General features: G+C 47.6%; 1 protein-coding gene across 7 annotated transcripts in view; it reads left to right on the forward strand.

Annotated features, from left to right (window-relative positions):
- LOC123758649 (uncharacterized) overlaps positions 1-18197 on the forward strand; it is a 91826-nt gene that overhangs the window by 71440 nt on the left and 2189 nt on the right. For 3 of the 7 annotated variants that reach the window (XM_045743187.2, XM_069328803.1, XM_045743178.2), the window contains 2 exons: positions 5816-5933; positions 9658-9827. In XM_045743187.2, coding sequence (XP_045599143.2) covers positions 5816-5933; positions 9658-9827 — 288 coding nt within the window. Of the gene's footprint in view, positions 1-5815; positions 5934-9657; positions 9828-18197 lie in introns of those variants that run through there. The other 4 variants (XR_006772921.2, XM_045743203.2, XR_006772918.2 and 1 more) reach the window with 3 other exon arrangements.

Genomic DNA, 18197 nt, shown 5'->3' on the forward strand with positions numbered 1-18197 from the left:
ACCCTGCCTGGGACTACCTGAGCGCGAGTCCTCTTAAAGTAAACGCTCAGGACCCTGGGAATCCCCTAGGGGGCGCATGGGTCCGATGGATGTGACCCCGGAGTCCCCACTCGCTGTGTGCGAGTTTGAGGGTTGCTCGGTCCCCTTGTCTCAGGGTGACCCTCATTGTTTTTGCCTCTGCCTGTTGGGTCGGTGATACTTTCGACCCTGAGTCCTGCGAGTGTTGCTGCTTGCTTGTGACTCAATTTACCTCTGATGATTCTATTCGGGTACAGGCGGCACGTGCGTTGCAGTCTAGGTTTTGTCTGTTGCAACGCGCTAGGTTGGTTGCTTCCCCGGATGCCCCGGGGCTGCCCCGCTTTGCTTTTCCAGACCCGGACTTGGGGGTGGGGGTCGCTTCGATCCTGGTTCAGTCTGCACCTCCTTGTCCTTCCCCTTCTGTTCGTTCTGGTACCCCGCCCCTGCTTCCGGCCCCGAAGCGTCTGAGGGTTTCGGGGTCGGAGCAGGGGTTACTTGATCTCGAGACTCGGGCAGCTTCGGGGGTTGCCCCTTCCGGGGGGGCGGCGGCAGAGGCATTCGAGTCTTGTCTCCCGGCCGAAGCTTCAGGGTCTGACCAGTGGGCCCCCCTTCCTCCAGCTTTTCCGGCTGCTCCGTCCTTGTCTTGTGGGGTCGGGGCTTGGGGAGAGGACTCGGCCTCGGGTCCTGTGGTGCAGGACCTCGAGGCTGGGGAGGGGCTGACTTGGGGGCCTTGGGCCCCGCTGGACCCCGCCTGGGTTTTTCTTCCCACTGAGCGGGGCTTATTGTTACAAGGAGTGGGGTTTTCTTTTCCCCCCTCTGCGTACGAGTTGGATTTGGTGTCGGCCCCTCCCCGGGTTCGGTTCCGTGTTCCCCCGGGTACGTCGGTTCCGTCCTTCCGGAGGGTTTCGGCTTATCGCATCCAACCTGGTGTGGTGCGAGCGGCCTTTGCAGCTTACCTCCTGCGTGACCCGGATTATGCCTCGGAAATGGATCCGTCCATGTTCAGGTTTGGGACTTCGTTCCCTTTCTGGCTCCGTTACGAGGTTCCGGAGTCGTCCTGGCTAGCAGACTGCCCCTTGTTTGGTCTGGATTCCTGGCATTCCTTCTGTCGTTCCCGCACGCTGGAGTGGCGGGAAGCTTCCACAGTGCTTCAGGTTTTCCTGGGGGGTGAACTTGAGTACCTGAACGAGTGCTTGCTTGCCCCTGCCCTTCCCCGCGATGTGGGCGTTATTCAGCTCCATGTGCAGGTTCCCTCCCTTTCGGCGGCGCTCGTTGCGGAGGACTTGCGCGCCCGGGGCCTTTTGAGTTCGGCCTTGCGGTTCTTTTCCCTCCTGGAGCTGTCTTCGGATTAGCTCATGGAGGATGTGGGGACGCTTGGGTCCGTCCCGGGGTCCGGCACCTTGTCCTCGGCTGCGCGTTCGTCGGCTGCCTTGTTGAAGCTGTTCACGCCGATTTTGCGGGATGCGGTTTCCCTGTTTTATGCTTCCCGTCTCGCGTGTCGGCAGGCGGTGCTGGGTTCCTCCGTGGAATCTGCTTGGGCTCTGGCTCTTAGGCGTTCTTCACCTTTTTGTCCTCTCCTGTTTGGGGAGTCGGCCGTGGCGCAGTTTATTCAGGCTGCGTCGGCGGCTTGTCGTCCGATGTCGGACTTGTTGGTTTTCCGGGGGTCCCGGGGTGGGTCTTCCCGGAAAGGTCGTGCCAGGGCTCGGGGTTCCTCTCGTCGTGGTAGGCCTCTGGTGTCAGGTTTGGGGTTGGCTCCTCCTGCAGACCCTCCCTCGTCTGGTCGGCGCGGTGTTCGCGCTGTGTGGGGTTCTGGGTCTCGTAAGGGTCGCCGGCCCTTTCGCGGTTTGCCCCCTTGACGGGGCGATGGGGGGGCGGCTTGCGCTGTTCGCCCGCGCCTGGTCCCACGATTCGTGGGCCTTTCAGGTCGTGTCTTGCGGCCTGCGGTGGCGTTGGGTGGCCCCTCCCCCCTTTGGGGGGTCGGGTCTGGCGGGGCAGGTTTCTTCCCCTGCGCTCTGTCGAGTCGTCTTGGAGTGGGTACGCTTGGGCGTCGTCGAGAGAAGTCTCTCCTGCGGCTGCGGTCCCGCCTTCGTCTGTTTCTGGAGGGCCCTAGGGTCACCCGGCGGTTACTCGAGGGGCTGTGCGGGAGCCTGAACTTCGCGATGGTGGTCTACCTGCCGGGTCGTGTTTGGCTTCGACGGCTGTTCTGGTTCCTTCGGGGTTCCCCCTTCCGCCTCTCTCGCGATCGCAGAGTTCGACCCCCGGGGGCCTTGCGTCGGTTGCTGCGTCACCGGCTTCCTCTTCGGGTTTTTTGGGGTTCAGTGCCTTGGCGCCTACCCGAGCCCTCACTCGATGTGTACACGGATGCGTCGTCTCTTGGCTGGGGTTTTGTGACCAGTGCTCACCAGGCCGGCCAGGGGCGTTGGGATCCGTCCTTCCGTCGAGCTCACAGCACGGTGCGGGAGTTCGCGGCAGTGTGGTTTGCTCTGGGGAGGATTCGGGTGGCCCGCGGATCGACGATTCGGCTCCATTCGGACTGCTCTCCGGTGGTTCATTGCCTGAACCGCAGGGGTTCGATGCGGTCCTTGTCTCTTTGGGGTTGGTCGCTTCGGGTGACTCGTCTGCTGAGTTCTCGGGGTTTGGCTCTCCTGGCGGTTCACGTACGGGGCGTGTCCAGCATCTTGGCCGACGCCCTGTCTCGCTTCGTTCCCCTATCCACGGAGTGGACGGTCGACGACGAGTCCTTCCGTTGGCTTTGCCAGATGTTCGAGCGCCCCAAAGTGGACCTCTTCGCGTTGGCGTGGTCGCGGCGTCTTCCCGTTTATGCAGCGCCCTTCCCCGATCGCGAGGCCGTCGGGGTCGATGCCTTTCGGCTAGCTAGACTGGTCGAGGTGGGGGTTCCTGTACCTCTTTCCCCCGGTTCGGCTGTTGCTCCAGGTCCTGACTCGCTTAGAGACTTACCAGGGGAGAGTTGTCCTTCTGGCCCCTTGGTGGCCGGCCCAGCCTTGGTTTCAGGCGCTGGTTGCTCGGTGTCTGAACCCGAGGGTTTTCCCGCGGCTCCGCCTCTTTCAGCAGATCGGGCCGGTACGTCACGTGGCTGGTTCGATCTTCTCCTTGAGTCTTCGTGTATGGTTTTTTTGACTTGAGTCTATCATCATCTCTATGGTGATCAGGTGGCCTCCTTGTTGGTGTCCCACCTGAGGGCTTCTTCTCGGCGGCAGTATGAAGTTTCCTGGCGGTCCTTCCGTTTCTTTTTGCGTCTTCGTCGTGTTAGCTCCTTGTCTGTTCGGGTGGTCTTGTCCTACCTCTCGTGGTTGTTTCAGGACCGTCATCTTATGCCTAACACTGTCGCTTCGTATCGTGTGGCGCTGGCGGAGCCGCTTCAGCTTGCTTTCGATATCGATGTTACGTCTGCGCCGTTTCGCAAGCTGTCTCATGCATTGTTTCACCTACGGCCTGCTCATGCGTCGCTTGAGCCGTCCTGGTCTTTGGACACAGTGCTCGCTTTCCTTTCATCTCCTCATTTCGTTGTGGCCCCTTCGGTCCAGGATTGTTTTTCCAAGGCACTTTTCTTGTTGGCTTTGGCCTCTGGGGGTCGGGTAGGGGAGCTTCATGCTCTCCTCCGGCGCAGGGGTTTCTGCTCTTTTGGTCGTGGTGATTGTTTTTTCGTTTGCAGCCGTCTCCTTCTTTTCTGGCGAAGAATGAGACTGCTGCGTTCCGGAGGGGTCCATGGGTGGTTGATGCTTGGTTGGTCAGGCTGGGGGTGCATCATGTTTTGTGTCCGGTTGCGGCGCTTCACCGTTATTTGTGCGCCACAGCTTCTGTGTCCGGGGACGCGCTGTGGGTTGATCCGGTTTCCCTTCTTCCCTGTTCGCGGGTTCGGGTCTCTCAGGTCGTTCGCAGGGTTATTAGGTCCAGCCAGCCTGCGGTCTATCCCCGTGCCCATGACGTTCGTAAGTTCGCGGCTCTTGCTGCCGTCTTTGGGAATGTCTTGGTCTGATATTCAGGCGCGGGGATTTTGGCGGTCGAACAGGGTCCGGGCTGCTCGTTACCTTGTGAATGTCCCTGGGCCTCGGCGGGCCTGTGTTGCTTTGGGTCGGCGGTTGCAGCCAGTTGTCTCGGCTTCGAGTTGAGGGGTGAGCGACGACCGCCTCCCGGGTAAGTCCCTCTTTTTTCTGTCTGTGGGTAGTTAGCTCTGGGGAGCCGACGGGGCTCCCCCCAGAAAACCAGCGTTGAATGTAATGAAACCCCATTTTCTGGGTGAGTCCCGGAGGCTCCCCGGCATCCCTCCCTCCCTCCGGTCGGCGTTTTTTCGCGTTTTTGACATCCAGCCTCAAGAACTGAGATGTGGGTAGCCGGCGCGGGGGGTCTGGCGCTCCCCCTTCCCCCTCCCGGGGAGGGGGGAGCTGCGCAGACAGCGGTGCGGCGGTGTGTGACGTCACACTTGTTTGCTTGTTTTCGGTTGGGGAGTTCTATCCACTACTTCGGTTTTGGGTAGCAATTTTAACCAGAATAGGGGTTTGTTTTGGGGCGCTTACCTTTCTGGGTGCCTGTTCCGGTCGATGGCAGACATAGAATGCTTCCAACTACACGGGGGCTTCTATAGGCCATTGCTCCCCTTGCCTCTCTGAGGGGGCCCGGTTCTGGCCGTGGTCCCCGGTAGGCCTAAGAACTCCATACACATGACTGATGCCAAAGTCTGACATTAGCATATCAGCCTGGGATAGCTCCGGGGAGCCTCCGGGACTCACCCAGAAAATGGCGTTTCATTACATTCAACGCTGGTTTTTTTGTGTCTTTTGGTCTCTGACTCTCTCGCAATCTCTGTCGAACCAATCCTGTTTCCTAGTTCTGCATCTCTGCTTTGGTATAAATTTTTTGTGCCTTTATCGTATATTTCACACACACATTTTAGTGTGTGTGTGTAATTACCTAAGTAGTAATTACCTAAGTGTAGTTACAGGATGAGAGCTACGCTCGTGGTGTCCCGTCTTCCCAGCACTCTTTGTCATATAACGCTTTGAAACTACTGACGGTCTTGGCCTCCACCACCTTCTCACTTAACTTGTTCCAACCGTCTACCACTCTATTTGCGAAGGTGAATTTTCTTATATTTCTTCGGCATCTGTGTTTAGCTAGTTTAAATCTATGACCTCTTGTTCTTGAAGTGCCAGGTCTCAGGAATCCTTCCCTGTCGATTTTATCAATTCCTGTTACTATTTTGTACGTAGTGATCATATCACCTCTTTTTCTTCTGTCTTCTAGTTTTGGCATGTTTAATGCTTCCAACCTCTCCTCGTAGCTCTTGCCCTTCAGTTCTGGGAGCCACTTCGTTGCATGTCTTTGCACCTTTTCCAGTTTGTTGATGTGTGTGTGTGTGTGTGTGTGTGTGTGTGTGTGTGTGTGTGTGTGTGTGTGTGTGTGTGTGTGTAGAAAAAACAAAAAACAAATTATTAGTTAGTAACAGTTGATTGACAGTTGAGAGGCGGGCTGAAAGAGCAGAGCTCAACCCCTGCAAGCACAACTTGGTGAATACAACTAGGTGAATACATATACTGTATAAAGAAATTAATAAATTTTGTTTGTAAAGTTATGCAAGACATTGTACACAGGTACAGTATTTTGCATATCAAATCTATGTAACATAGCAACAGTGATATTGATCATAATAATGGTATTGGATTTTACTTAAATAAATTTTGTTGTATTCATATAATATTGAGTGTATTGTGATGTTAATCAGTTTGTTATTGATTAGACCCTCTCCTCTCATTCAGCTCATCTGTCATTTATGTTGCAGATTATTCTGGGGATGCTGAACACTGGCCTTGGAGGTAAAATATACATCGGCCTCAATCAGTTGGGAATTGTTGAAGGGGTGAGGACAAGCAGGAATCAGCGTGACTGTTTCATGCTTGGTAAGGAACCTGGCGTGATGTTCCCTTCTCTTTTTCAACATGCTTTAAAGTATTTGTTGTCCCTCTTCCCCTTTCCCATAGATCAGTGGAAGCATTCCTTTGGTATTTGTTCTTTATTCAGATTATTTCATTGTAGAAGAAAGTAGGAAGGGCTTGGATGGTTGTCTGGAAAACATTTGTGCAAAACATAAGTTCAGTAATGTAAGCAATATCCTTTGAACTGTAACATAGGTAAACATTGGTGGTAGACAAATTTAAATAATAATATAAACTGTCCAGAGCATCATCACAAGAACAGGTGGATACTTTAAATACAAGAGAGGATCATTCAGAAACTAATAATACAAAAGCTTATTCAGTGATACCTTTGTTCACGATCGTAATCTGTTCGCAGAGACACATCGTCGTCCAAAAATTCGTCAACCAAAACAAATTTTCACATAAGAAATAATGTAAGTTGAATTAATCTGTTCCACACCCCCAAAAATATTAACTTAAAAATACATTTTATGCAGAAAACTACTCATATTTTTCATACACAAAACAATCAGTTATAAATATAAACCATAAATAAAATAAGTGAACATTTAACTGCACTTTACCTTTACTGGGTAAAGGTAAAGTGCAGTTAAATGTTGGCGTATGGGAGACGGTGAGGAGGGAGGAAGGGAGGAGTGATGTTGGTGTATGGGGAGGTTGAGGAGGTGAGACCATCCTCTGCTCGCCTTAAGCACATTCATATCAGCATCACTGGTTTCAGATCTTCTTTTCACACATTTCACTGCCTGTGTTATGTGGCAGCCAGTCAGAACCAGTCACAAGTCAGTCAAGCATTCACAGTCAAGACCAGTCATAGGCAGTCATAACCAAGGCAGTCAAGCATTCACAGTTGTGGTAGCAACCAATTAGGCATTTAGTCATTCAGCCATTTACAGTCAATTAGGCTTTCACAGTCAGTAAACAACAAGTTTAATGTCATGCAGTCTGCCTCGTGATCCACCAGTTGGTAGCAAGGAAGCCCATATTAATACCGTCCAGATGTGGCTGGTACAGCTGGGGTGAGGGGGGCAGTGTTGGGGCTAGAGGTAGCAGGGAGGGTCTGGTGGCAGTATTGGGGAGGCGGGGAGGGTCCAGTGCCGGGATGGGGGTTGGCAGGGAGGGTGCAGTGTGGGGGACGGAGGGTTCACCCCACCATCCATCCATCCATCCAGCTCCCCACCATCCATCCTGTCGCCCCCCCACCATCCATCCATCCATCCATCCAGTCCCCCCATTTACTCACTTCCCCCTTCAGAGCAGGAGAGATTGCTGAAATAGAGGGAATACAGAGAACATATACGGCACGCATAGACGAGATAAAACACCTAAATTATTGGGATCGTCTCAAAGCTCTCCAAATGTACTCTCTAGAAAGGAGACGAGAGAGAGATACCAAATAATATACACATGGAAAATACTGGAGGGTCAGGTCCCAAATCTACACAGTAAAATAACAACGTACTGGAGTGAACGATATGGAAGAAAATGCAAGATTGAACCAGTGAAGAGCAGAGGTGCCACAGGCACAATCAGAGAGCACTGTATAAACATCAGAGGTCCACGGTTGTTCAACGTCCTCTCAGCGACTATAAGAAATATTGCCGGAACAACCGTGGACATCTTCAAGAGAAAACTGGACGGTTTTCTAAGAGAAGTTCCGGATCAGCCGGGCTGTGGTGGGTACGTGGTCCTGCGGGCCGCTCCAAGCAACAGCCTGGTGGACCAAACTCACAAGTCGAGCCTGGCCTCGGGCCGGGCTTGGGGAGTAGAAGAACTCCCAGAACCCCATCAACCAGGTATCAACCACCATTCATCCATCCATCCAGTCCCCCCCACCATCCATCCACCCAGTCCCCTCACCATCCATCCCTCCAGTCACCTCACCATCCATCTTGGTACCCATAGCATGATATATAATAAGAACTTTACTGTTCAGAAAAAAAAAGCAGAAAAACAAGGAAATTCTTTACAAAGAATTCAAGATTGGTCGTCGGAATAGACTTGTAAACAAACTGAGAGCGCCTCACCCCGTGCCCCCAGTACCACTCGCTCATTCGACCCATACGCATACGAACAGATGTCATCTTCCAATTCAAATTTTACAACGAATTTGACGTCGTGTTCCCAAAAATTTGTCTTCTAGGGTAGTCGTCAACTGAGGTTCCACTTGAGTTTTCACTCAATCCACTTGGGTTTTACTGATGTCCTCCTTGAGGACATCGGTAAAGGTTGTTTCCGTATATTTCCGGATGTCCCGCGGATTTTCTGATTTGGTTATAAGGGCCCGAACTTGGGGGTGTTAGTCGCTTCGACTTTGGTTTCGTCTGCGCCCTCGTCCTTCCCCTGCTGTGGTTCATCCTGCTCCCTTCCAGCTCCCAAACATCTGAGGGTTTCAGAGTCAGGGAAGTGTTTTCTTGGCGGTGAGACTCGGGCGACTTCAGGGACTGCCCCTTCCATATCGGCGGCAGAGGCATTCGAGCGGGTTCCTCCTGTCGGGGGTTTCGGGTCATGCCAGCTTTTCGTGATTTTCTTCCCTGCTTTTCCAGTGGACTTTGCCTTTTCTCCAGGGGCAGAGGGTTTGGAGGATGGCTCGGCACCAAGTCCTGGCATGGAGGATCCTGGGGCTTGGGCGGAGTTGACTTGGGGGCTTGGGCCCCATTTGACACCGCTTGGGTATTGGTACCCTCGGTGTGGGGCTTGTTGTTACAGGGGGAGGGATTTTCCTATCCCAACTCCCTGTATGGTTCTGGGTTTCCTTGGGTTCCTCGGTTCCCTCCCTCCCTGTATGGTTCTGGGTTTCCTTGGGTTCCTCGTTTCCCTCCCTCCCTCCGGGAGGTTTCTGGCTTCCCGCATCCCACCGAGGAAGGTGTGGGAGGCCCTTGCGGCTTCCCTCCTGTAAGACCTGGATTACACCTCAATAATGGATCCTTCTTTTGAGTTTGGCTCTTTTTCTGGGGGGAGCCCCTTTGGCTCCCTTTGGATCCCTTTGGCTTTCTAGGCTGATATGCTAATGTCAGACTTTGGCATCAATCATGTGTGGAATTCTATGGGCCTACCGGGGACCACGAGCCAGAAACCTGGCCACCTCAGAAGAGGCAAGGGGAGCAATGGCCTATAGAAACCCCCGTGTGGTTGGAAGCATTCTATGTCCACCATCGACTGGGTCAGGCACCCAGAAAGGTAAGCATCCCAAAACAAACCCCCCTATTCTGGCAAAATTATTGCTACCAAAAGCTGAACAAATGGATAGAACTCCCCTAAACGTAACGAGCAAACGATCATGATGTCACATCGCTGCACCGCTATAGTCAATATTGACTATACGAAAGAGCGAGAACGGGTTGAGTGGTGTCATTCAATACTTTTGAGTTATAGCTAGTTTTTTTTTTTATATTGTTTGGGCAGTTATTTGACAGCTTAGTGGTTTATGAGGCTTGTGAATCCAGCAGTTACTTCACTGACTTTCTGGATGCTTTCCCAGTGAAATGATGAAATGTCATTTGCTCCTTGTGTCTCATGCAAGGGAAACAGGTTTTGGATCTGGTCAATTGTAGGTCATATGAACTCGTGCAACTGATGTAACTAGGTAGATTGGAACATCCTCATTGAGATAACTAAGGGAGCCATGGGGCTCTACCATAAAGAGATGTTTCATTATATTCAAATGATGGGTGCTTTTTTACAGGCTTTACTAAGCTGATAACATCGGAGATTTATCCAATGGTACTCCCATGTGATTCACTCATCCAGTTTATTCCCATCATACGTTCTGGAAATCTCACCAAGGCAACCCAGTCCTCGCCAGCGTCTTCAACTCACCCCTCAGAGTCTGACTACTATGTTATCATTCTTACAGTGAGTTCTGAATATCTTAGTACACTAATATAGCAATATAACAATAGTAGGAAATATACTATCAAAATACTATTTTAATACACTGTAATAATAACTATGGAGTCTCTGTAATCTGGCAATTTCATGCAGTAGATAAATTACCTAAACTTCAATTATCAATGAATCAGACTTTGTAAACACTCTAAGGATGCATTGGAATTATTGCCCAAAGAGAAGCCTGAAAATGCAAATTAAGTTTATTCTTTATATGAAAATTAAAATGTGTGTGAAACAGATGGCAATAGGGGGAACTTTTCCTGTATTTCAGTTTGTGACTTTGCTAGTTTCCAGAGACCCATACTGATTTTGTTTTATATTACTGTATTTTATTTACTATATTTAAAAAAAATAATTAATCTTATAAAATTTGGTAGTGTGTATATAATACAATGCAACCTTGATTTGTTGAACTCTTTGGTACCATGCCAGATTCTTTGCAGCTGGAGAAACCTTCAGAGGCAGGTAGTAAGGGGCTTGATGGAGAGGATGTAACATGTCTGGTTACTGGTGCTAGGTTGTTGTTGTCCAGTCACCAGGACATCATTAGTCACCAGCAGTGACTATTCACTGCTGTTTAGTCACTGATGTCTAATCACCAGTGTTTGGTTGCTGATGTCAGGTCACTGATGTCTAGTTGCTGATGTATGGTCATTGGTATTTGGTTCCTGATGCTCGGTCATTGGTGTCGGGTCGCTTATGTCCGGTTACCTGTGTTTGGTCACTTGATGCCCCACTGATGTATAGGAAATTAACAAGTAGAATGCTCTAAAAGAAAGTTGTGGAAACCATCTCCATCCACAACTTTAACCATAGCTGGGGTCCTATTTAGATATAGTGAAAAATTTAAACATCTTGCGTAGAAAACAGGGCACCCACACGCTGCCCAGGGACGATAGTAAACAGCGGCCATCTTAGACAAAAATCCTAAGTAGGCCATTCTTGATGGGAAGGCCTCAGTTTGTATCTAGCAACTATGGCTGGCTCATCGTCGTCTTGCTCACAATGCTGCATTGTTGCTTGCTCAACACAATCACACACTGATGATAAAATTCAGAAACAAATTTATGGACAGTGACAATGAAAGCATACCTAATGATTCTGAGATTGATAAGGATTATGCTCAGGGGTCAAGTAAAAGTGACATGGACAGCGATATAAACACATGTGTTAGCGTTCCCAGGGCGAGGTGTACCCCACCACAGCTGCCACACCCTTACTACAGTCACAGCATGACCAGCCGTGTGAGTAATTACCTAAGTGTAATTACCTAAGTGTAGTTACAAGATGAGAGCTACGCTCATGGTGTCCCGTCTACCCAGCACTCTCTGTCATATAACGCTTTGAAACTACTGATAATTTTGGCCTCCACCACCTTCTCACTTAACTTGTTCCAACCGTCTACCACTCTGTTTGCAAAAGTGAATTTTCTTATATTTCTTCGGCATCTTTGTTTATTACAGCTTTGTTAATATTCCAGCCGGCATCCAGTTTAAATCTGTGACCTTTTGTTCTTGAAGTTCCAGGTCTCAGAAAATCTTCCCTATCAATTTTATTAATTCCTGTTACTATTTTGTACCTAGTAATCATATCACCTCTTTTTCTTCTGTCTTCTAGTTTTGTCATATTTAATGCCTCTAACCTCTCCTCGTAGCTCTTGTCCTTCAGTTCTGCGAGCCACTTAGTAGCATATCTTTGCACCTTTTCCAGTTTGTTGATGTGCCTCTTAAGATATGGGCACCACACAACTGCTGCATATTCTAGCTTTGGCCTAACAAAAGTCGTGAACAATTTCTTGTACCATATGATGTTCCTGAAGGCTGTGAATATGTTGAAGATTACTAATTTTCCAGAATTAGGTACTTGAATTCAGAGAGTGGATTTAGCATTCCTGTGGCAAGTGAGAGTAGTGTATTATGATGTTACCAAGTGTGGGTCTGCAGTGTCAGTTGCTCGCCCCACCAAGTAGTAGGTGGGATTTCACGTGGGGAAAATTTAAGGAATACTGCCCTTATCTTCTAATGTTCGTCCTCTGCACGATGCATAATAGAAGGGCTTCATCTCCTAGCGAACGTAGTATTGTTGGTGCTAGGATATATATCTGTAGTGTTGGTGGTGCCGCTGTCAGAACAAGTGTACTCGTGTTCGGAGATGGTGTGGATTTTGTTCCACAAATTCCAACATTTGGCACTACTGATGTTGGGGGATACTGACATTTTTCCCATATACTGGTGTGGACATAAGTGAAATGGGTGAATAGATATGCTGCCAAGCTCATTGGAAAGGTCAAGGGCTTATCATTATATTCATGAATGCAGCATTGGAAAGATATCGCTGTACCAGAACTGTTTGCATTTTTTGCCACTTGAAACATTTCATCCAGGACTTTTGGAAAAAGACTCGGTTGTCTCGTTGCCTGTTTTTGGAAAATACACATCATGTGACAAGTTTCTTCTAATTATCAGGTCCATTCATTTTGAAGATAGTGAAAACCACAACCCAAATGATAGACTTGTGAAGGGTGAGCATGTCCTAAGTGAGTTGAATGGGAAATACAAAGATTACTACACACCAAGACAGAAGCTAGTGGTTGAGGAATCCCTTGTGCTTTTCAAAGGACGTCTTGCCTTCAAGCAAGCATCCCATCCAGACACCGCACATTTGGATTCAAATTCTTTGTTCTTTATTATTGTAAAACAGTAATGGTCATTGACATGATTTTGTACTCTGGGTGTGACGTAGACATTCCAAATAATGATCCTCACGGTTTCTCAGGAAGTGTGGTGAAGATGCTGATGGCACTACTGTTTTACAAGGGGCCACATTTTATACACAGTACAAACAATTATTATACCTTACTAATGAGGTTCTTACTTAAACATAAAACTGGAATGTGTGACACAGTAAATCCATGAAGGAGGGAAATGCCTGTGTATGAAGAAGATATTGCAGTAGTCGAGTGCCAGATAAAAAGTGTACATGCTTGCAGTGCAATGGAAAGACAGACGTGAGGTAATTACCTATGTGTAGTTACAGGATGAGAGCTATGCTCATGGTGTCCCATCTTCCCAGAATATGAATCCCATCTTCTTTGTCAGAATATGATGGCAGCCATTCACACCGGTAGGATGGTAAACAGTGGCAAGGTCAACAGAGCAACAAAAGAAGCAGTGTATAAACCAGATGGTGTCATGGACTACAACATAAATATGCACTTGGTTAATAATGTGAAATGAGGGTTGACGCTGTCGAGTGTGTTCACAAAACAGTGAAATGGGCCAAGAAAATGTTTTTTCACCTTGTTACCTTGTTGACATAACCATGGTAAACAGTTATAATATGTTTATAGTGAAATCAAGCAAGCAGACATGTGTTTAGTCTTGCTATTGTGACAGTTACTAACAATATTCAGCAAAAAAAACAGCATTGAATGTAATGAAACGCCATTTTCTGGGTGAGCCCCTACAGCTCCATGGAGCTTATCACTCTAATGTACTTTATATTAGACTGGGACATTAGCTATGGACTGACCAGGGACCAGTGCCAGAACCTGGCCCCTTCAGAGAGGTTTCAGGGAGCAATGGCCCTGGAAAACCCCCTTGTGGTTGGGGTTTTCCTTATCTGCCATTGACCGGGGTTAGGCACCCAGAAAGGTAAGCATAACAAAACAAATCTAACATGGTAAGAAACTAAAACAAAAAATGAACAGAGAGGTAGAAACTCCCTACAATCCCAAGGAAATAAGCAAACATTACACTTTACTGCAGCGCTTGTCCGCGCAGCCCTTCCCGCCCCGAGAGGGGGAGGGGGGCCCCGGACCTCATCGCGCCAGTTGCCTAGCACCAGTTTGGAAGCTAAGCTTCAACCAACGCGAAAAACCGCCGACGGGTGGGAGGGAGCCTCTGGGTCTCACCCAGAAAATGGCGTTTCATTACATTTAACGCTGATACGGAGATACCAGCTGCACTTAAATCAGCAGATATGGCTCCTTTGCACATGGGGAGTAGTAAAGCCTTGGCAAAAAATTATAGACCAGTTGCACAAACATCACACATAATAAAAGTTTTTGAAAGAATGATTAGGAATCAAATTTCTAGTTTTCTGGAAAATAATGAACTACACATCCCAGGACAACATGGATTTAGAGCGGAAAGATCCTGTCTGTCAGTTACTCAACCACTATGACAAAATCACAGAAGCTCTCGAAGAAAAGCAAAATGCAGATGTAGTATACACAGACTTTGCAAAGGCATTCGACAAATGTGATCATGGAGTGATAGCACACAAAATGAGGTCAGTGGGAATAACTGGTAAAGTAGGATGCTGGATACTCAATTTCCTGCCGAACAGAACACAAAGAGTAACAGCCAATCAAATAAAATTGAGCCCAAGTGCAGTTGTGGAGAGTTGTAGGAGAGTTGTGGTGTGGCTTGTAGGAGATTTGTGGTGTTGTCGGTTTGTTGTGGCCTCTTCGGTTTCGGATTGTTTCTCTAAGGCTCTTTTTTTTTCTCTCCTGTTGGCATTGGCCTTTGGGGGTCGGGTTGCGGAGCTTCATGCTCTTCTCCGGCGCAGGGGGTTTCTGCTCTTTTGGTTGTGGTGATAGGTTTGTTCGTTTGCAGTCGTCTCCTTTTCTGGCGAAGAATGAGACTGCTGCTTTCCAGAGGGGTCCTTGTGTTGTTGATGCTTGGTTGGTCAGGTTGGGGGTGCATCATGTGTTGTGTCCAGTTGCGGCCCTCCGCCGTTATTTGCTCGCCACAGCTTCTGTGCCCAGATCCTGGGATGCGCTTTGGGTTTATCCGGTTTCCCTTCTTCACTGTTCGCAGGTACGGGTCTCTCAGGTTATCCTCAGGGTTATTAACTCTAGCCAGCTTGTGGTCTATCCCCGTGCTCATGACGTTCGCAAGTTTGCTGCTCTTGCTGCTGTTTTTGGTAACATGTCCTTGGCTGACATTTGGGCACGGGGTTTTTGACGGTCAAACAGGGTCCTGGCTGCACGCTACCTCATTAACGTCCCTGGGCTTAGTCGGGCCTGTGTCGCTATGGGCCGGCGGATGCAGCCTGTCTCAACTTGGAGTTCAGGTGTGGAGCACCAACCGCCTCCCGGGTAAGTCCCCTACTTTCTTCTTAGTCTTTAGTGAAGTAGATCCGGGAAGCCGGCCTGGGGGCCTGACAGCTGAGTGGACAGAGCTTCGGATTCGTAGTCCTGAGGTTCTGGGTTCGTTCCCCGGTGTAGGCAGAAACAAATGGGCAGGGTTTCTTTCACCCTTATGTACCTGTTCACCTAACAATAAATAGCTACCTGGGAGTTAAACAGCTACTACGGGCTGCTTCCTTTGGGTGTGTAACAAGGAGGCCTGGTTGAGGACTGGGCCGCGGGGACATTAAACCCCGAAATCATCTCAAGATAACCACAAGATAAGATAGCCGTAAAGGCTTTCCACCAGAAACCAGCGTTAAATGTAATAAAACGCCATTTTCTGGGTGAGTCCTGGAGGCTCCCCGGCAATCCCCCCTCCCTCCGGTCGGCGGTTTTCGCGTATTTTGATAGCCAGCCTCAGAACTGCAGGGTGGATTGCCGGCGCTGAGGTCTGGGGCTTTCCCTTCCACCTCTCTGGGAGGAGGGGAGCTGCGCAGACATGCATCGCAGCTCGTGTGATGTCATGCTTGTTTGCTCATTTTCAATTGGGGAGTTCTGTCCACTCATTTGTCTATTTGCTTTGTTTTTAACCATAATATGGGTTTGTTTTGGGGAGCTTACCTTTCTGGGTGCCTGTCCATGTCGATGGCAGATATAGAATGCTCCAATATCACATATTCATTTTTATAGGCCATTGCTCCTCGTGCCTCTGAGAGGGTCAGGTTCTAGCTCGTGGTCCTTGGTAGGCCTAGAACTTCATCCACATAGACTGATGCCAAAGTTAGGGATATCCATATCAGCCTGGAAAGCTCCGAGGAGCCTCCAGGACTCACATAGAAAATTGCATTTAATTATACTCAACGCTGTTTTTTTTTTAATTAACATAAAAGTTCTTATAATATATCACGCCATGGGTTCCACGAAAGTCAGTGGTAATGTTCAACCTAATAAAATAGTTGTGAGATTGACGATAGAGGAAAAATAAGAGATCATTCATAGTGTGACAATGTGATGTCTACTACAGGCAAGTGTTAAAACATAGGGGAAAAACAAGTGTCTATAGACAGATTCTTAGTAAGACAAGAGAGCAGTGAGCCACAACCAGGTCCTAGTGGTATGCCTGCAAAATATAAGAGCGAGAGTATGCCAGAAATGTCATCACTGCCTGATGTTATAATGGAAGGGGGAGGGAGTTCCGTTCTCACGTTTATTCTCGTGTTATGTCGTTCGTTTTGGTATCATTGTGTCTGCAATTAAATTCCCTGCAAGGGTATATGCATATACTGTATTGTCCAACAGCCAGGCGTGACTTCCCTTAGCAAAGCCTAAAGTTACCCATGAATGAGCACCAATGGGCACACCCGCAACCTAATGTGTATACTCGTTCAGTTTGATAACATCCATTTTCGTGTTAGGTCTTTCATTTTTTTATTAAATTGTTCGCAATATAAAGGTGTGTATTTTAAAACTCGTCTCATAATAATAGAGCAATAAATGGAATTTTAACAACTATTTTAAATTTTGGACGCACATCATCACAAAATTATTTATATCTTTCAAGTATTTTGACATCAATTTTCGTCTTACATCTTTCATTTTGGTATCAAATTGTTCGCAATCTAAAGGCGCACATTTTAAAACCACTCCCAGATTGATCGGATAAAATTAAAATTTTTAACAAATGTCTTAAAATGTTGGATGCCACTCGCATCCATGATTAGGACTCAAAAGAAAAATTGTGGATGCCAGGGGCATTCGAAGAGTGCGAAAGTGTTAACACTTTTGCTGCCTGATGCCGCACATTGCGGCATAAAACCAAAATATGGAGTATGCCCGATGACGAAATGGTAGAAATTCCATTTATTGTCGGAATACTATGTAACTTATTTTAAAATGTGCGCCAACTTCTGCCCATTCTCTGTATACCCCACGTGGTATCCTGACCCCGCCATGTGGGCTCCGAACCCGCCGTGTGGGAGCCCACACACGCTGGAGTCTCACTGTTCTTGTGACAGCTGTGGCCTCCCCCTGAATCAAAAAGTTTACCCATTCTGGTTATTTTATCTCTGGTATTTGTTGTTACAGGCTTTATAAACACTGCAAATTGACTTCCAGATGGATACTGATCAAGAACAGAGCCAATCCATGTCAAAAGCATTGAAAGAAATGTGTATAAGGGAAAAGTTATTAAGTTTTCGTCGAAAGTATAGAAAAGTTTGACTTACATGTCCTTGTATGCAAATATCCCTTTATAGCATTCTATTGCGAGCAATTCGATACCAAACTGAACGACGTAGCATAAAAATTTAGGTCAGAATGCCGAAAAGAGAGGTAATTACACAATTATAGACCTGTATCATTGACAAGTGTAATAGTGAAAGTATTGGAAAAACTAATCAAAAGTAAATGGGTAGAACACCTGGAGAGAAATGATATAATATCAGACAGACAGTATGGTTTTCGATCTGAAAGATCCTGTGTATCGAATTTACTCGGTTTCTATGATCGAGCCACAGAGATATTACAGAAAAGAGATGGTTGGGTTGACTGCATCTATCTGGATCTAAAAAAGGCTTTCAACAGAGTTCCACATATGAGGTTGTTCTGGAAACTGGAAAATATTAGAGGGGTGACAGGAAAGCTTCTAACATGGTTGAAAAATTTTCTGACTGATAGAAAAATGAGGGCAGTGATCAGAGGCAATGTATTGGACTGGAGAAATGTCACAAGTGGAGTACCATAGGGTTCAGTTCTTGCACCAGTGATATTTATTGTTTACATAAATGATTTACCAGTTGGTATACAGAATTATATGAACATGTTTGCTGATGATGCTAAGATAATAGGAAGGATAAGAAACTTAGATGATTGTCATGCCCTTCAAGATGACCTGGACAAAATATGTTTATGGAGCACCACTTGGCAAATGGAATTTAATGTTAATAAATGTCATGTTATGGAATGTGGAATAGGAGAACATAGACCCCACACAACCTATATGTTATGTGAGAAATCTTTAAAGAATTCTGATAAAGAAAGAGATCTAGGGGTGGTTCTAGATAGAAAACTATCACCTGAGGACCACATAAAGAATATTGTGCAAGGAGCCTATGCTATGCTTTCTAACTTCAGAATTGCATTTAATTACATGGATGGCGATATACTAAAGAAATTGTTCATGACTTTTGTTAGGCCAA

This window comes from Procambarus clarkii, chromosome 22, assembly GCF_040958095.1.
Source record: "Procambarus clarkii isolate CNS0578487 chromosome 22, FALCON_Pclarkii_2.0, whole genome shotgun sequence".
In the NCBI taxonomy this organism is placed as follows: Eukaryota; Metazoa; Arthropoda; class Malacostraca; order Decapoda; family Cambaridae; genus Procambarus; species Procambarus clarkii.